At 38.5% G+C, this 20,776-nt stretch overlaps 1 protein-coding gene across 2 annotated transcripts in view; it reads left to right on the top strand.

Annotated features, from left to right (window-relative positions):
• The first annotated feature begins 1,024 nt into the window (after positions 1-1,024).
• The window catches only part of LOC107744072 (rab GTPase-activating protein 1-like), a 105,200-nt gene continuing 85,448 nt past the window's right edge, over positions 1,025-20,776 (top strand). Inside the window, exons 1-3 of one of the 2 annotated variants that reach the window (XM_016557541.1) lie at positions 1,025-1,117; positions 12,960-13,165; positions 15,611-15,640. In XM_016557541.1, coding sequence (XP_016413027.1) covers positions 13,016-13,165; positions 15,611-15,640 — 180 coding nt within the window. In that variant the 5' untranslated portion in view covers positions 1,025-1,117; positions 12,960-13,015. The remainder of the gene's footprint in view (positions 1,118-12,959; positions 13,166-15,610; positions 15,641-20,776) is intronic. The other variant, XM_016557542.1, reaches the window with a different exon arrangement.

Below are 20,776 nucleotides of genomic sequence, written 5' to 3'. Positions count from 1 at the left end.
TTGTATCTTGGCTAAGCTTGGCTCTGATATGTAGGGCAAGCTGGTGAGATGAATCTAAAGGGCATGACATGTAGTTGCATGCCAAGATAATAAACACAGTTACATCATCACTTGAGTGTTCAGACTCTTTCTTATACCCCCAGGATGCAGTTTTATGAATAAGCGTGACATCTGCTGGTGTACGGTGGTATGGCATGTGACGGTGGGCTACTTAACTGGAGAATATATATATATATATATATATATATATATATTAGTGCTGTATATATATATATATTTAACAACACACTAGCCACAGAATTTTGTAAATCAAAAGATTTCTAATATTTTAATATTAGATTACAGTTAGTAGGAAATACATGCTAATCAGTCAGAGGAAGATTTAGTTCCAAACCGCAAACTGCTTCATGTTCCTATATCTGCATTACCCATGTATTCTATACATAGTATATGGAAATTTTCTGTATACGTGAAATACCAAATACCACTTGTATAGACCTTAGCCAGTTTAGACACCATAATGAATTTATTCATGATCATTTTCACAACCCAAAACTTTTAAAGCTGTTTTATATTTTATGGAGTTTTTGTCTCCTGAAAGTATTTTTTTTCTTCTCAGAAAGATGTTTCATCTGAACAATTGGTTGTTAAACAACAGTAAAATCTATTGAACACACTGTACTTCTATCACTCACAGCCTTATTTTTATTCCTGTCTAGTAAAAATATGGCTTTACCCTGACTAAGGTCTATTGTAGTATACAACGGTTCTTCTTTGGAATGTTCTATACATTATAACATCAGATCTGCTCTTTTCAGGTAAACATGCAACATAATTTAACATGACAACAGTGAAGCATACTACTGTTTGAAATGTTTTTCTTCCACAACTTTCTAAACATGCTCTACCAGTATGCAGAATGTAGTACATACTGAGCAGAAAGCAGTACGCTAGTATTCGATCCATTCCGAAGAATTCCGAAGAATGCTGAAGAGTGCGGCGGCGCATGCGCAGTGCGAGCGGGGTTTGGTTTGTGTTTACAGCAGCACTGTTGCTGGCTAATGTTCGTCGCTGTTATGTCAAGCCTCTCTGGAATAAAAAGCTTTTGTGGAAACAGGTAGGATGAGTGGCAACGATGCACACCTCCGTGTTTTTATTTATTCTACACGTCCGTTTCGTTATTCAGTAGTTTAGTCGTTTTAGGAGGAAGATATAACACAATATATGCAGATTTGGATTTGAGGCTAGCATGCTACAGTGTGTTAGCCCGTTAAAGGCCGTGTGCTGATCTCTGCATGACACAAAACCTGCAAAGATCTGCTGTCTGCACAGCGCACATCCCCATCTTTGTGACAGATTCTGTTTTAAACAGAAAAATCGAAAAAAAAACAAAACAAGAACGTTGTTTGTGTGTTACTGTCTAAGCATATATAAGATATAATTACAGGATTTGCTCGCCTCTCATAGTAGAAATGCATCATCTGCAATAGATGCAAACCTAGCTGCATTAACGTTACTAAATGTTATCGCATGTGTAACGATCCTGAATCTAGTTGGATGTGTTTTGATGGTCATGTGTTTGATTGTACTAGCTAGTGATTCTGAACCGAATCATTTAACGCTAAATCCGCCAAAAACATCTTTGACTGTTTGTTCAGTGACTCTTTCTGCAGTTTAGGTTGTTACGCCAATAGGTGGCGTCAAGTGACTGTCTTTCTATGAGTAATAAGCAAGTCATTGAATCATGCATTCAAGTAATTCCTGAGTGTTATTATTTTCCTTTATTATGACAACAAATTATGTTATTGTTTCTCCAATTATCTGTCAGGACTAAGAGCCAAAGTAAGTATTTGTTCAGTTCCCTTTCAGACTCAAAACGACCTGTTTAGTGAAGGGGAGGTGTTCATTTAGTAAGTCAACCAATAAAATGCTCAGTCATAAACTGCGGTCGAATGCTATTGGCTCGTGGAATAGCCAGTCTTTTAAGGTGTGGTCAAATTCGGGCAAAAAACGGTCCATTTTCTGTTGTCACTAGTGTAGCAAAGTTTGAAGCTCAGCTCACACAGAAGTCACTTTTTAAAACCAAGCGGGTTAGCGCCACTTGAATATTAGTGAAATCTGCATGGTGAAATTGTTTGCTCTTTTGCACGGGTTCCTATTGAAATGAACTTTTTTCATTTGTAACTGTACCTCAAGGCTGAAAAGCTGGTATTCACTTAAAACGGGAAAGAGGAGTCAGTGAGAATGATTCATTGATTAAAAAAAAAAAAAAAGATTCATTGATTTTTTTTTTTTAATCAATGAATCATTCTCACTGACTCATCTTTCCCGTTTGAAGTGAATACCAGCACCACTTTATTCCTCCAACTCAGAGGCGGATATACCCATTACTTACTGCCAGCAGTGAGTTCAGCTCTCATAAACGCACATTAATGTTACTAACATGATTTCAGATTGCATAACAGTTGTCTTTGGAGGAACTATGTTTCTGGTACGAACAGCCAACAGCCACACCTTAAGATTTAACTCAGACTGGTAGCTTTTTTTCCCCCTGACAGGTGAAATAACGTATTTATTTGTTTTAATAATTACTCAGCCATTCATTTTAAAGTGAGCAACGCAACAAAAACCTAGCCTGAAAGTAGTTTGACATAGACCACAGCTGTACTGTTGCAGAAAATATATTTATTTTTGTTGAAAGTTTTTAGTTATTGTTATTATTAATTCTATTGTTATTATTTATAATTTTCTGTTTAATATATAGTTATATAATAGTAAACCACAAGTCTGTGTGCATACACACACACACACACACACACACACACACACGCACATCATTAAGAATTTTTGTGTTTTGAAATAAGAACAAGATATATTTGATAAAATGTTGGTAAAAAACAGTAATATTGTGAAATATTACTACAATATCAGATAAATGTTTTTTTATTTTATTATATTGTAAAATGTAATTTATTCCTGTGATGCAAAGCTACATTTTCAGCATAATTTCTCCATTCTTAATATATTCTATCATATCAATGTTGAAAACAGTTTTGCTGCTTTAATATTATTGTGAAAACTGTGCTACGTTACCATTTAAAAGTTTGTGGTAAATAAAAAAAATAGAAATATTTTTATTCAGCAAGGACATGTTAATTTGATCAAAAGTGATGATAAAAACATTTAAAATACAAAAGGTTTGTATTTTAAGTAAATGGTCATCAAAGACAAAAAGTCCTAAAAAATGTCTCACTGCTGAAAATTCAGCTTTTAAATAACATTTTAAAATATATTAAAATAGAAAATGGTTATTTTTAATATTAATGTAACAATATTTTGCAATAATTCTATATTTTTGATAAAATAAATGCAGCCTTGGTGAACATAAGAGACTTCTTTCAAAAACATTAAAAAATCGTCATGATCCCAAACTTTTGACCGGTAGTGTCTGTGTATGTTGTGTATATATACACATACAGTGGGTACGGAAAGTATTCAGACCCCCTTAAATTTTTCACTCTTTGTTATATTGCAGCCATTTGCTAAAATCATTTAAGTTAATTTTTTTTCCTCAGTGCGCCACTCTCTGGGTGTGTTCGACTTGACGCGGACCGACTGTGCAGACCGATCGGTGTATTACAGTACCACGAGAGCTAAAGAGAGCAGATTGCTCCGTGCGCTTTCGAATCGCTCTCGCGGATGTCAAACACTGATCGATCTGCGCCTTACTGACGTTGATGAGATTAACTCCTTAGGTATCGAAATTTGGTACCGAACGACGAGACGTTTTTCGATACTCGATGGTATCGAGGCAATTCGGTCGGTGCCTAAAAAGTATCGAACTCGATACCCAGCCCTACAAGGCAGTGATGGCAAATAGCTCAAGGGTCTTTGTCTTCATCTGGAAAAAATAACTGACTTGCAGCACCACTGCTTCCATATGCACATATTGGACATCATGTTGAATCGTTTCCCAAAACACATGGGATCACGTGAGTTGAGTGATGTGTGAGCAGAGGGCAGGCAGAAAGGCCCAGTGGCTGACCATGTGTTTAACGGCACAATGACAGATGCTTCTCATCTCCAGGGTATGTGAGACAGCTGGCCCATGTGCAACCTGACTCCATATCACTGACAGAGACCACATGCTTCATTCAGACATTTGAACTACCTCTACAAACCCGTCTTGATGGTCTTTCTCATAGTTCGGACTTTATATCTCACAGTTTGTTCGTTTTTTTCATTGCAATTCTCAGAAAAAAAATCAGAATTGTGAGATGTAAGCTCACAATTGCAAGAAAAAAGCCTGAATTCTTAGATAAAAAGTCTTAATTATGTTTTTTTAGTTTTTATTCCTCACGGGGAAAAAAAACAATTGCAAGATGTAAATTCACAATTCTGAGAAAAAAGTCACAATTGTGAGAAATAAACTCAAGCAAGAAAGTAAGTCGGAGTTCACATCGTGCAGTACTGAATTTATTGAAAAGTCCGTGCAAAAAAAAAAAAAAAACCTGAATTGCAAGATGTAAACTCAGAATTGTGAGAAAGTTCGAATTCTGAGTTTATACCTCACAATTCTGACCTTTTCTCTAAATTGCGATAAAAAAGTCAGAATTGAGAGCTAAAAACTCATAATTACATGATTGTTTTGTATTCTGTGCTAAAAAAAAAACAGAATTACGAGATGTAAATTCTGAGAAAAAAAGTCTAAATTGCGAGATATAAACTCGAAATTCTGAGAAATAAAAGTTAGAATTGTGAAATAATTTCATTTTTTTCTATTGTTGCATAAACGGGCTTCCTGCTGATTAGTACAGCTAGGCAAATACCCTCATATTGGTGATTTAGCTGCAGGTGCAGCCGTAAAGGTTATTGATGCAGACTACGCTCACTGCTCACTAAATATGTATTACTAGCTGTTTCCGTGTATTATTACTAGGGTTGGGTATCGTTTGAATTTTATCGATTCCGATTCTGCTTATCGATTCCGATTCTTATCGATTCCTAGTTTCAATTCCAATAAGATAAAAAATCCAATATATAAAAAAATTAAGTCAAACATTTAAATGTCAAACATTTATTTTGTCTTTTTGCAAAGCATTCTGTTGCAGCTGAATAACACGAGCAAAAATCAGCAGCCTACAGAACACTGCAAGAGGAATTTTGCCTATGCTTTAAAAAAAATACCACAGCAAAAACAACTAGATTAATATAAATTTCAAATATTAAAGTGTTAAAGACAAGTAAACAGTCAGTAATAAGATAGGAACAAACAAATCAATTAGCAATATCATAAATAAATACAACTGAACAAAATTTCAGGTACAGAAGCTGTAATTAAAAGTTTAAAAACACCGCATAAAAATCTTACTGTTCAAAAACTTTTGACTGGTAGTGTAGGCTGATTATTCTTATAGATTGAAACAAATGTGCTTTAGCCAGTATAAAGAGTATGAAAAGTGCTCTGAGTTGCTGCAGAAAAAAAACAAAAAAAGAGCACCAACAAAACAATGTTGCTGGAGACGGTTTTATTGAAAATGCAAACTGATTGTCTGCCAGCAGGAGGCGCTTTGAGAGCGCTAGAACTAGCGGTTTCTCCAGTAACGGCTGTAATCAAATCAGCTCCGCTCATGAACGCTTCTTTATCAGATAAAATGAAAATGCCATCGAAACTTTTCTGAAGACAGTCGGTTCCCTTACCAGATACATTTATATAAAACACCCGCGACATTTTTTGATTTTGAAACTGTGCAGTGCTCATGTTTATTCAATGAAGTCAAACGTCACAAATAAATCAATGTATGGGAAACACTGGTAATGTATATCGTAATATCGGAAATGTGTTTTAAAATCATATCACCGTTATTGAAAAAAATTATATCGCGATACATATTGATATTGAATTATTGTCCAGCCCTAGGCTAACAAAAACATTATAATGCATCGACACTTACATTGTCATCGCATCTCGTGCGTCACTGATAAGGCTGCCTCCTTAACGCACACCTAAAATTCGAATGCAACGTTTTTGCATTCGAATGTGGATTTTTGTTTTAAATTCGACGAATATTCGGAAATTTTTTTGACAGCCCTACAGTATTGCTAAAGCATTTAACTATACCTGCATAGCACAGGCTTAGCAAATAGGTGTCTCCCTCTCCCTCTTTCTCACACACTGAATCTACAGTATCATCAGCTTTACTTTCCGTCTTATCTGCTCATCTCCTGTTTTTCTCCCTTCATAGGGGAAGTGGATTGGTGTTTTGCAGTGCATGAATACAGGACTTGGCTACATCTGGTTTTTGCCTTTAATTCAGTTTTATCCTCAGTACAGTACATTTGGGAGTAGGGAAAAATATACCAATTGCCTGAAATCTGACACCAGGCGAAGAACTGTAGACGACTGTGCTGGAACTGTAGACAGCTTCATTGCTTAACAAGATTGATTTATTTTGACACTTTGTGCCATGCCACCATTAAAGTTTCTTTTGGTCACTCTGATTGATCAAATGTTTCCTGTTTGGTTTGTAGTCCAGCAGTGAGAGTTGAGAAATTAAACAGCTGGCGTGCTTTTGACCAGGCAGGTGTGCAGTTGCTATGGTGACAGCCAGCTGAACGCTTTCTGGGAATAGAAGACGACTTCTGAGAGAAACCCCACTGCCTCCCTCAGTCTCACCTGTCTCTCTGTCTGCTTCAGTCCAACTGTCTCTCTCTCTCTGCTTCAGTCCATCTGTCTCTCTCTGATTCAGTCCAACTATCTCTCTCTGATTCAGTCTCACCTGTCTCTCACTCTCTCTGCTTCAGTCTAACTGGCTCTCTCTCTGCTTCTGTCCAACTGTCTCTCTCTCTCTCTCTGCTTCAGTTCAACTGTCTCACTCTCTGCTTCAGTCTCACCTGTCTCTCTCTCTCTCTGCTTCAGTCCATGTCTCTCTCTCTGATTCAGTCCAACTGTCTCTCTCTGATTCAGTCTCACCTGTCTCTCTCTGCTTTAGTCCAACTGGCTCTCTCTCTGCTTCAGTTCATCTGTCTTTCTCTCTGCTTCAGTCCAACTGTCTCTCTCTGATTCAGTCTCATCTGTCTCTCTCTCTGCTTCAGTCTCACCTGTCTCTCTCTCTGCTTCCATTAGCAATTAATCGCAACATGAAAATTTGATACCAGCATATCCCTAGTCCAACTGTCTCTCTCTTTGCTTCAGTCCAACTGTCTCCCTCTCTCTGCTTCAGTCTCACCTGTTTCTCTGTCTGCTTCATTTCATCATTTCATTCTGCCTCATTCACACCTGTCTCTCTCTGACCCAGTTTCATCTGTCTCTCTTTCTCTGCCTGTCTCTCTGTGTCCCTCTGCCTGTTTTTCTCTCTGCTTTAGTCTTCCTGTCTTTTTCTGCCTCACTCTGCCTTTCTCTCTCTCAGTTCCTCAATCTGCTTATCTCTGTCTTAGTCCACCTGTCTCTTTGTCTTAGTTTGCCTGTCCCTCTCTGCTTAAGTCTGCCTGTCTCTCTCTGTCTCAGTCTGCCTGTCTTTCTCTCATTGCATTAATCGCTTGTCTCTCTCTCAGTGTCTCAGTCCACCTGTCTCTACCTCAGTCTACTTGTCTATCTCTGTTTGGTAGCCTTAGTTTGCCTGTCTCTCTCTGCTTCAGTTTACCTTTCTATGTTTCTCTGCCTCAGTCTGCCTGTCTTTCTCTCATTGCCTCAATCCGTTTGTCTCTCTTTCAGTGCCTCAGTCTACTTTTCTGCCTCTATCCACCTGTCTATCCCTCATTGTCTTAGACTCAGTTTGCCTGTCTCTCTCTTCTTAAGTGTGCCTATCTGTCTTTGCCACAGCCTGCCTTTTTCTGCCTCAGTCTAGCTGTCTTTCTATCATTGCCTTAATCCGCTTGTCTCTCTCTTAGTGCCTCAGTCCACCTGTCTCCGCCTTAGTCTACCAGTCTACCTGTACCTTAGTTTGCCTGTCTTTCTCTCTGCTCCAGTCTACCTGTCTTTCTGTCTACTTCAATTTACCTGTCTTACTCTCTGCCTCAGTCTGCCTGTCTTTCTCTCATTGTCTTAATCCGCTTGTCTCTCTGTCAGCGTCTCAGTCCACCTGTCTCCGCCTCAGTCTACCTGTCTATCTCTGTTTGGTTGCCTTAGCTTGCCTGTCTCTCTCAGCTTCAGTCTGCCTTTCTTTCTCTCTACTTTATATTTTGCCTGTTTTACTCTCTTCCTCAGTCTGCCTGTCTCTCTCTGCCTCAGTTTGTCTGTCTCTCTCTTCTCTCTCCTCCTCTTATCTTTTTCCTTTTCGTTTTGCCACAAGAGAGCCTAAAACATCATCTTGTTTTTCGCTCCTCATTTGGCAGTGTTTCCCCTGCCATTATATTAGGGGGGCGGCCCACTAAATAGCCTTATGTTTTTATCTTATTTACACGATGGCATGTCATTTCGGTCTCTACGTTATGGTCGCGCTCTCTGTATCACGCACAGCGGAGTTCCGCCCGATGCGCGCGCACACACACACACACAGTTCATGTAATATTTGTTAAACTTTTAATAAATTGATGTTAAATTGTTTAAGTTTCATGATTTTAATTAATTAGACATGCTTTTTGATTAATAAAATTTAATTTGACCATTAAAAAGGAGTCCAGAAAAATAAGCAGTAAACCTAGGGGAAACACTGTTTGGCCTTTGCGTCCTGAGGCAGAGAGAGAGAGAGATAGAAGAAAAATGCTGACAAGGCATCCATTATAACAGCGCAAGAACAGAGCGTTAGTGTGAGGGAGCATCTTGTGTGTCTATTCCATGCAAATCCATGCGGATATCTGTGAACAAGGCTATGAAGTCAGTCGTCTGACCATTAGTCTGTGTGAGGAGCCACTCCTCTATCTTAAACCAGTAGCACAATACACACGGCTCATTGTCGGATCTCTGTGAGGCCTGTGTACCACTGGTTTCTGGTCATTGCTCCCCAGGGTGTAGCGCTGAGCCTGGTCTCCATTAGGACAGAGCACAATATGCCAGTCAGGAAAACCAAAGCTCATTCGCAAAGGAACAACCTGCCATTCAACATCCTCTCTCACTGTATCCCAGCAGCCTGAACCCACTGACCTGTGAAGCAACACACGTCTCTCCTGCTACCGTTTGTGTAAAGGGATAGTTCACCCAAAAATAAAAACACTGTCATCATTTACCCACTACAAAAGAAGTTATTTAGCTGCTCTTTTCCATATAATGAGAGTGTATGGTGACCACATCAGTAGCTTGCCTAAAATGTTGTCTAGATTGGTGTCATCTGTGATTCCCACCAGTCTCAGTTTCATTTCTGTTTGCAGAAGTTGGTAGTGACTAGTAATCAAGAGAGCCAATAATAAAACGGCAAAAACAAACATCTGTGACATGCAAATGCATGTTGAGTCAGTCAAACTGTTTTGCAATATTCTGCAGTTTATGCAAGTCAAGGCTGATCGCATGGTTTGTTTCAGTTAGTTTAATTTATCCAGACTGGGCAAGAATTACAAAATGCTAATATTTGCCTGGCATTGTGTGGTGACAGCTTGGTGGCTTTCTTTGACTTTGATTGAAGTAAAATGGGTGGATCCCTGTAGTTTCCTACATAGTAAACTGCCTAAACAGGTGTGGTCAAAAAGTTCCCTGCATAGAACGGATGACATTTTTATTTTTCCACATCCAACTTTAACAATAGATTGCATAATTTATTAGCAGTATCAGCCAGTATTCTTTTGAAATGCTTTGGTGACAACTACATTATATTCCAGTGAACAATTGTTCTGTTTTTTAAATCAGTAAAAAGCAGAAATTGTTTTGGTAACCTACTTTGATTTACTAAACTTCACAAAGTTAATGCAACAACTTTTACAGCATTAAGCCTATTAGTCTAGGGTTAATGCTGTTTTTGTTTGCATACTTTTTTAATATTGCCAGTTCAAATGAACATTAATGGTTTCTAAACAAACATGGATTATCAATGAACAATAGTAAATATGTTTTCTGTTCACAATAAGGATGTTTTGTTTCTTTAAACCTCTTAAAGTCTTAATTGGCTCTAAATAGACACGTCTTTGAACTTTCTGTTCATCAAAACATCACAAAAATTCCACAAAAATATTAAGCAGCAAAACGGTTTACATCATCGTAGTGTTGTCACGGTACCAAAATTTCAGTATTCGGTACCAATACCAGTGAAAATCCATGGTTCTCGGTACCAATTTCGGTACCAAAGCAAAACACAAAAACATGCTAATTAAAAAATTTGACTATACTTTCATTTAATACAAACTGTGTACATATTTAATTTTAAAGGGCTTTTAAAACCTTCTAGAGTTATTCAGCCAAGAATAACAACTAACTAAGTTAGCTAAAAACAACAACAAAAAAACTGCTTTTTTGACTGATATGACACAAACAATGTTATCACATGACCCCTTTAAATAGTTAATAAAGAAACTTCATTCTAATGCTCATTATATTAGCGTTAGCCGCGCTTATGCTAACGATTAACTACTCTAATAACAGCGTTCATTTCAATCCGACATTCAAATTAAAATATTGAATAATATTCATAACAGAAGCGGTGTTTCCCATAGACTTTTGACAGACATAGACTCTGTTTGCAAATTCATTCTCTGCCAGCAGGAGGCGCTTGTAGAGCACGAGAGATCAGGTTTCCCCGGTAACGCTGTACACAAAGCAGCGCTCAGCTCACAAACTGCTCAGGCGTTACAGGCAAGATGAAATGAAAATGACATCCATAATTTTCTGAAGACAGTCGGTTTCCTTCAGAAATACAGTGATATAAAAACACCCGCACCGGGTTTCGACTTTGACACGTGCAGTGCTCATGTTTATTCAACGAAGTCAAAGCCTTTTGGAAAATCTATTTGTGGCGGTCAGTTTTGATATTGTGGTGGGCCGCCACAAATAAATCAATGTATGGGAAACACTCAGAAGATCTAAATATTAAAAATTAAAATGAAACTTACCTGCTTACTTACTTACTTGAACTCTTTCATTTGATCCGGGTGTCTGTCTTTAAAGTGTTTTGTTAGTTTGGTGTGTTTCCTCGTTTTGATGTTGCCACGTCTCAGTGCTTTTATGAAGAGAGCGCATCTGCGCACCTTTCGGATAGCGCATCAAGAACCGTGTTGACCGGGTACTCGGTATCACCGGTACTTAAAAAAACCTGGTACCGTAACGTTTTCATTTTTTTTAGTACCGACTTGGTACCGAAGTACCGGGTCTTTTGACAACACTACATCATTGATAAGAAATGCTTGAGAATAAAATCATTAGAATAAATATTAGACTGATTGAAACTGACTCTTGTCTGCAGATCTTACAACATTTGTCTGTTGTGACTTGAGTTCATTGTATCAACATCCTCTTTGTACAGGACTTCTGGGATTGTAATACATTGGAGCACATTGTGCGTGTGTGTGTTTGTGTAAATCATACACAGGTTCTGGTCATTCTTCGACACTTCCTCTAGGGATCTGCAGAAGAATCAGTAGAGTGAAATGGCGCAGCTGCTTTTGTTAGTGTTTTCATGTCTGGACCTGTACAGTCCCATTATTTCCCTCCCGTATCCAAATATAGTTCAGTGCTGACCCTCTGCCAAACCCTCTCAGCCTGTCCAGATACACGCAGGTACAGCTCTCATAAACACAACTATCATTCGTTCTTCAGCTTTCTTTTCTGTTGCAATAGAATTAAGTTTGCTTCTCTTTCATTGGAATAAAAATAATTGATCAGTTTGCATAAGGATAAGGTCAATCTGAACAGTGTTGTTATACCCGGTCATGTGCATGGTAATGTAAACAGCACTTGGCAGTACAGTGCGTGCAGCACAGTTTACAATCCACAGCAGCACCAACTTTGTTTGTCGTTTGACTGTTGCCGTGGAGATAAAATGGATTTTTGCATGTTGTGTACAATTGGCTGCTGTAGAACAGAGCCAGGCCCATTTCCATCATACATTATCATTGCATAAATGCACCACACAATGATACAGAGCTAGAATAGATAGGCATTTGGATATTAATGTACCATGTTGTCATATTTTAGACCTCAATCAAAAAGAAAGAAAAAAAGAAAAGAAAATGAAGCCTATTTTTAGTATTGTACTGTATTGACTAAATAAGCTTTTAGCAGATATGCACATTTATATTTTTTTATGTTTTTCGGGAAAACAGATCAGAAATATTGATGGTTCATGTACTTCAGACTAACAATAACAGTAGCAATGGACGGACGCTGAAGTGCAGGCACTTGTAGCAAATGTAGCACTGCCAGTTGTCGTTGGAGATTCTTAGTCCTCCTTTCCGTTCTTTCAATCGCTTTACGTATGCGTCGACATTCCATGTCCATTATTGTGAACCCCGCGAGACACAACACACACACAGCTCCGATCACAGCGTCCTCCATCCTCCTGTTGTTAACGTTGTTCTTCTTTGTTTCCGTTGTTGAAAGCCACGCACAAATGACGACGCAGTCGACCGGCTTATGTCACTTCTTAGTACACACTGTCGGTGCGAATGCAACCCTTTAAATGGTACTGGGAAATAGTTCGCACAAAATCGTCCCAGTACTTTAGTACTGTACATTTAGTTCTGGAACTAAAGCGGTGCGAAAGGCCCTACTATGAGTACCTGGTAATAAATTTCCATTTACCTGCCATTTCTTTATTATAATTTTACAGTATACTTCCACACACATCTCTGCCTCTTTAGCCAGCACTTCTGTCAAAGTTTTGTATTTTATTTTGCTCTGCAGACACCATGTGCCCATAAATAGCTTTGCATGTAAATGCTGCCACTTGTAGGACAGTTGATTGAAACTTGCTGTGTAAAGAACCACAAACTATATTTGCAGTTCACAAAGGATGCATTCAAAATAAGCATGGGCGTGCAAGCTCCTCTCATGTTTTTTTTCCGTTTCCTCATTGTTTTTTCATCTCTTTGTTTTCCAGGTAATTTTGCTCATTAAACTGCCATTCATGAGCGCATCTGGCTTGATTTAGCAGTCATGGATGACAAGGCCTCGGTGGGGAAAATTAGCGTGTCTTCCGATTCTGTGTCCACCCTCAACAGTGAGGACTTTGTCCTGGTGTCCCGCCTGGAGGACGAGACCCCCTCCACTAATAATGGTAGCGATGATGAAAAGACAGGACTAAAGGTAAGAGTAGACAGATAACGTATAGGGAGAAATTCTACTCGGTGAACTATAGATGGGGGATTTTTCAATTAAGGGCTCATTTAATTTGGGAACGCAACCTTTGCCAAACGTCTTCTGCGAAAATAAATCGTAAAAACCCGATATAATTTAGCTATTAATTTTTCTCGCCATGAAAATAGCCACAGAAGCTGGCATGGTGTTAAACGCAAACAAACAAACGAACAAACTTGTTACGAGAAGCACAACAAAAGATAAATTTTAAGGGATCTCTCTGTCAAAAGAAACGTTTGATGGTTTAACATTTGAAAATGAATAAAGCAATACATTTTTATATTGTAATTTTGCAATTGCAATGTAAAATGAAATTATTATTAAATTAACAGATTTAATTTTTTTATACAATAGTTGTATTTTTTTATTTAGCAATTTTTATATATATTTTTATTATTATTATCACAACATTTTGGTAAAATCGTGCAGCCCTACAAACCTGTTTTTTTTCTTTTTAAATCGCATTTTAAATTGTAACCACATTTTTATTCGAAAAATCATAATTAGATTTTGTGTAGCCCTAGATTGTAATATAATGAGAGAAGTAAGATACATCTTAGGCCCCGTCCACACAGAGACACGTTTAGCTGTATATGTAAAAATTTTGTATCGTATTGGCGTTTCGTCCAGACGGATCTGACGTTTTGGGAACGTGAAATTGCTATTTTTTAAAACCGGGTCCCAGAGTGGATAAATCTGAAAACGACACCTTTGCATTTTTGTGTGGACAGCCAATCCGTATATTTTGTGAAACGATGATGTCATCACCCCACGTCTCGCCCCTAGTCAGACACCGCTACGTCACGTAACAGCAACAACAACAACAACATGAACAAACACTGAACGATTGTCTTTTTATTAGCTAACATTAACACAGATTAATAAATGTATTGTTCCGTGTTCGTTTGTATACAGCGCTAAAGGTTTATCCGCATAGTCCAAGTCTTCTCCGTTTTTAGTGTATCTGTGGCAGAATTACAGCGCCACATGCTGGTCTGGCATCTATACTACATCGTTTTGTGTCGGTTTCATGTATACGCAGATATTTCTTGAGACGAGATAAAAAAAAGATCGGATAGGGAAAGCTCTGGCTTTGTGTGGATGTGGCCTTAGATTTGCTAACACAGCAGGATAGTAAGCAGTAAAATTACTTCCATTTTATTTACTGATAAAATAAAAAAAGTTCCCTTTGAATTAAAATTCTCATACTAACTGAATATATTAAATAACTCCTGATAAAGTTTTTCTCAGATCATGGTGTAGATTATTTTTTTAGCTCCGAATCATTACCATCATAACTGATGTTTATGACTTCAGTATTGCAGTCAGCAATTCTTTGTGAAAGTTTTCACCTTTTTTTAAGTTCTTTGGAAAAATGCAACAGATTTTGACACTAAATATTCTTAAAATTAAAAGTTTGTTGTCATTTGGAAGTGTGTAGGCCTTCTTGCATTATTATGCTCTTACATTATGATTATATATTCAGTGGCATAAAATGGTCTTTAAAATGACAATAATATCGCTTATCGCAATTATTTCTGGGGCAATATATCGCACAACAAAAAGTTGTTATCGTGACAGGCCTATGTATCGGCACTACAGTGTGTTCTTTGTCCATGTACCACTTTTGACAAATGCACTTTCAGCTTTATGTACAAATGTTCACACTTCGTTTTAGTATTATGGTGGGCCACAATAAGATGTTGCATCCATACAGATCTCATTCATTCATGGGGGTTTCAACCACGCCACTCCAGTCTTGACTCTTTTCAGATCTTGTGGTCTTGGTTCTTGTATGCTCATTACACCATCACTTTTGCTTTCTGATTTGGTGGATTTGTTCATTTTGTTGGCTTGTGAAGTCTGCTCCTTCAAATTTGCATTTGATCATGGCCATGGACCAGCCAACTTTGAAGTTTTGTTCTCTTTTTTCCCATTATGCTCGTCGTCTTTTGTCACCTCCTTTATTAAAGGAATAGTTCAACCAAAAAGAACATTTCACCATTTACCCACTCCACTACCAAAAACTTACCAAGAAATAAAGTGACTTAAAATGTATGAAAAAGGGCAGCGAGAACATTCTTCAAAATACCTTTTTTTGTGTTCTTTGGTAGAAAGAATAGATATGGGTTTGTAATGACATGAGGGTGAGTAAATAATTACTGTGTAATAATGATGGGCATAAACATTTGCTATTGCCACTAGAGGGCATCGTCACATTATGTAGTGCAATTCATGATCTACTGTGGCAGTTAAAAGTGAAGATGTTTCTGCTGGTTGTCAGTCTTTCACAGTCCATCGGTCATGAAGTAGAGAACGCTCTTTCAGTTAACCCATTCATTACCATTCTCTCAGCTCTGTGGGCGTCTCTTAAACACTCTGTTTGTTACACAGGTGATTTCTGAGGAAGGGGTCAGCTTTAAGGTCAGTATTTATCTATCTGTTCCTCTCTTTCTTCCTCTGTGGCTTTGTGGTCGTACTGTGTCTCTGTGCCTTGTGTCTGATTGGCTGATCCGTTTGATTGGCAGCTTCACTGGCCAGTACAACAGCTGAGTGTGGGAAATAAGCGGGACTATGATATTGTGATTGTGCAGAGCTCAGTAGAGTGTTTATAGGCTTCTGTTTTGTGTCTGTTGCTTCTACTGTTTCCCTCATTCCAGGCATCTTAGTCCAGTCACCTTTTGGTCCCAGTCCATGCTAGTACCTCTAGCTTGTATTCTAAAGCTCTTTTGTCACACTTTTATATTTGTTTTTTTAAACAAAACAACGCATTTGACAGATATGCACATTTTAAGGTCTTTCGTGGAGGTCATCTGCCAAATCGTCTGCTCCCACTGAACTTCCTGGCATCGCTGTATGCAGTTCCTATGTGTTGAGAGATCATCTTTGTTTTCAGTCACTGTTTTTATGGCTGTAATGAACACAGATCACACTTTCTGTCTATTCAGCCAATCAAATAACAAGAATAACAGGAATCAGAAATTCAGATCTGCTGAATTACAAACTTCCTGATGTGGAATCAAATCAAAACTGAAACATACACTGATCATATTGAATGCTCAGGTAAGATGGGGATTTAAATTAGGGACAGCCATCTGTGTGTTGTTTGCTTGCTTTTGTTGCTTTCATTTTTCTTCTCGTTCTATCCGACATCGGTTCAACATGCTCAATCTGCTAAAACGTCATAGAGGTGTGACTAGAGTCAGTGGTGTGGAACATACCACGAAACTGAGGCCATGTCCACACGTACACAGGTATTTTTATAAACAGAGTTTTTCCTTCCGTTTTAAAAAAAAAATCTCCGTCCACATGAAAACGCAAACGCATGCTATAAAGCACTGTCAAGAGCATGCCAAACCAACAGGTGGCGATATAATCTCAACCGTAAAGACATGTTGGCCAATCAAAAGCCTGAAAAAGTTTCCAGACATTTCCTTGACAGACATTCAACGATGGCCCAAGTTTGGCCAGTGCTGATCATCAGCATGGCGTGCCAAATAATTCAGGGCCGAGTAGTTCACCTTCAAAAATGCATCATAAGGTGTCTTTTGTTACAGACAAGTTAACGCTGCTCTGTGCCTGCTCCAAATTCTATGTGAAGATGCAATGCCACATTAAAAGCCAGACTAAATTATGCCTGCTTTGACCCACCTCACCCCCTAATATCAAAGTATTGTATAAAGGTGCAAATGCTGTGTAAATTTATTTATGCCACCACTAAGCAGAATTAATCAGTCTATGAAATGACGCCTAATGCCTGGAATACACTACACATTTTTTGCCCTGATATTCCGCCGATATACAGTCTGGAGAAGTTGATGATAGTTGCTGAAAGTCAGTGTCAAGGTCTTTGCACAGTGCACACTTGAGTCCGAAATCTTTGCACGTTAAAAAATAAATACGACCTCATGTTGTGTCAATCACGTTTACACACTGCCAACGAAACTTTTGTCCGTCATAAAAAAAATTGGATCAGTTTCGATTTTCTGCGTTTCCGCATCCGTAGCAAGCATTTTGATAGGAAAGGATGACGAATACGAAAAAAATGAAAAAACACAAAATTTCGGACTCGGTGTGCAAGGACCTCGTTTGATATTTTCAGCTGATTTTAGAACACATTGTTTTCATTTGTCACATTACCCCCAGCAACAAGGTGCACGTTTCTGCATGAGTTTGTTGTGATCGGAACAACTTGAATGTCTGGTAGTGTGTGATCCTCAGCCGTACGGCTGGGCAATATGGCCTAAAATCAAAACCTCAATTAATTGAACACTTTACCTCGATTACGATTATTGAACGATTATTTTATTTTTTATTTCTTATCTTTGTGATTTTAAAATAATTGAAGGAAACAAACTATTTATGGGTATTTGTTGAATATTTTGAACAATTTAAAAAATCAAAGATTGCTTAAAATGAAGACGTCTTATGAAAAAGTAACATTTCAGTTTAATTGTAAAAAGCAAGTTTCCTAAAAGAAAATAAAAAGAAAATATCTTTCATTTTTGGAAACAAAATGAATGTGTAATGAAGGAGGCGTAGTGACAACGGAGTTGAGGATCCAAATGCAGGCTTTATTCGTAAACGTGGTCAGACAGGCAGGGTCCAGTACCAGCAAACAATAATATCCCAGGCAAAGACAAAGAGTAATCCGTAAACAGGCAATGGTCAGGGCAGGCAGCAAAACAATCATAAAAACCAGATAAACAGTCCAAGATCCAAAATAAACAAAGGCAAGGCAAAACAAGGAAACACGGGCAGGATAACAGAAACTAGGAATCATTACAGGCTAAACAATCACCAGCGAAGTGTTCGAGTGTGTGTGCATCTTTTAAAGTCCTTCTAATGTGAGACAGCTGTGAACTGATGATGAGATCTAATGAGTGACAGGTGATGCAATAGATGATGAGTCCGGCAAAGGATTATGGGGAATGTAGTCCAGGGTGAATGGCAAAAGTCAGGGATGGAGTGCCCACTGGTGGAGCTCATGGGCACTTCAGTTGGTGATCGTGACAGAGCCCCTCCCCTAAGGAGTGGCTTCCAGACGCACCTTAACAGGAACAGACATGAGTCCAGGAGGGAGGTGGAGCGGAGGCGGAACAGGGGGAGGGATGGAGTGCCAGGTCCATGTGGAAGTGAAGCTATTGTCTATCTCCAAGACTGACGGTGCTATGCCTGGGGAACTGGAGTGAGTAGTGGCCGGCAGGCTTGAGAACACTGAGTCTGCGTGGCTTGGGAGTGCTGAGTCTGCGTGGCTCGGGATGACAGCTATGACGTGATGAGACTCTGGAGACGTGAGCAGGCTCTGGCTTGGCAGGCTTGACGTGAGCAGGCTCTGGCTTGGCAGGTTTGACGTGAGCAGGCTCTGGCTTGGTAGGCTTGACGTGAGCAGGCTCTGGTTTGTAAATGAGTATTGCCATGTCAAAAGTAGAAAATAACCAGCATCTCTTGCAAACAAAATACATTTTAAATATTGTCATGCGAAAAGTAGAAAATAACTTAAATGAATATTATTTTAAATCATGAAATGTGGAAAGTAGAAAAAAAAACTTGCATCTCCTGTAAACAAATGTTTTAATAAAATAATGAATGTAAATAGAACACTGCTGATTAAGAGAAAGAGCAGGGAAGCATCTCAGTGATCTTGTCTTTGTGTCTAAAACTGCGAGACGCAGCGCTCAGGAATGGTTTTAAAAAATAAAGCGCAGCGCAGAATGCCTACTCTGCCAAGGTGCTGTCAAATACAAAAGTTGCCATGCCAACCTGCTACTGTAACCAAAAGCTTGCAACGCTTGCCCCGCCTTCGGGGTCTTCTGATTGGAACACTGTTTTAGAACTGACATTGATGAGCGCATAGATATGTATACATATGAGTGTGTAGTAATGTAAGAGCGTAAGTATGTATACTCACGTGTGAGATGCTGCAAAACACGTGAGTGCAACGGTCACGTCCGTATAGCGCCGACTACACAAGTGGTAGTATGTTTTTAAGGGGAAAGTATTAATAGGATTAAAAACCCCCGAAATAACCGACATGGGAAAATTATGTCGGTTAGAAGTTCTGAATTTCGGTTTCGATTTCTTTTCGATTAATCCTCCAGCCCTACTCAGTTGTGTAGAGTATGATGGCCAGTTTTTCTTTGTCACTATTTACAAAGTTGGTAAGTGTATGATGCCTAGTGTTTTAAAAATCTGTTCAGATTAAAAGTTGTGTAGTGTATTCCAGCCTTAAAGGGGTCATCGGATGCCCATTTTCCACAAGTTGATATGATTCTTTAGAGTCATAATAAAAAGTTGATAACATACTTCGGTTAAAGGTCCCATATTGTACACCTTTCTGGAGTTTTATTTGAGGTTTTCATGTTTTATATAATCATTTGTAATTGTATATACATTGTTGTGATTAATTGTGGCTGGAACAATAGTGTAGCTGTAAAAATAGTTGCCTGCTGAAATTGAAATGTATATACATCTTCATCATGACTAGATAGACACGGTGAGTTTGTCTTTACTATACATGTTAGATGTGATCCACCTCATAGTAACAATCCTGTTAGATCGTCCATCCTTTGAGTGTAACGTTACAGGTCGGTTCTGTACAGATCTGGTTTCGTGGTTAAAGTTAACCTTTTCGACATGTTTCCGTGTTGTTGTTGCTCAGCAATAGCATGGACGCGATGTTGTCTGGGGGTTTGGCAAAAGGAGAGTGGGACGGTGGGCGGTGCTCGGGGTGGTGACTGAAGGCAGTGACTGTGTAGTTCTGACGTAAACTTTTTACGGAAGTCACAACGGTTCGTGAAAAATAGCTAGAACTTTAAGCAGGCTGTGTGAATTTGACTGTGGACTGACTGTTTTGGAACTTATATGGTAGTTAAATAGCCCCTAGACCTCAATAATCATGAAAAAAGCCAGGAAATTTCAGTTTTGACAATATGGGACCTTTAAAATTTCTCAATTGTAGTGTAAAATAGGGCTGCAGCTATCGATTATTTTAGTAATTGAGTATTCTACCGATTATTCCATCGATTAATCGAGGATTCAGATAAAAAGGAATTTTCTTTATTAAAGAGCAATACTAATACTTAATATACAAGAGAAAACAGGGTGTCCGCGGGTCCTTAAAAAGTCTTAAGATGTCTTAAATAACGTTTTCCTAATATAAGGCCTTAAAATGTCTTAAAATGTCTTAAATTCGGATTCGATTGGTCTTAAATATTTTTGGTCACATTACCACTAAAATATCTTAAGTCTGACGGACCTACTGACTGTTTACAATCATTGGACAGACCGAAGATTTTTTCTTCCCCGCGGTAAGTTACTGCGTCATCAGAGACAATTGCAGTAAGTTAGCAGAATACTGAATACAAGGTCGCGCTGAGGCTCACTCTGTTTATCTCTTTGTGAGAGTCTTCAGAACAAATGAGCGTAACAGCACACATCAACTCAGAAGAAACACACTGAGGTAAAAATTCAAAATGTTTAGTTTATTCATAACATGATATAGTTAAATAACACCATGACAAGTGAGCTATTTTACTCAATATTCTCACGACGCAAAAA

The sequence above is a fragment of the Sinocyclocheilus rhinocerous genome, unplaced genomic scaffold (genome assembly GCF_001515625.1).
Source record: "Sinocyclocheilus rhinocerous isolate Xijiao unplaced genomic scaffold, SAMN03320098_v1.1 scaffold287, whole genome shotgun sequence".
NCBI lineage: Eukaryota > Metazoa > Chordata > Actinopteri > Cypriniformes > Cyprinidae > Sinocyclocheilus > Sinocyclocheilus rhinocerous.
This window is presented reverse-complemented; position numbering and strand designations above follow the sequence as displayed.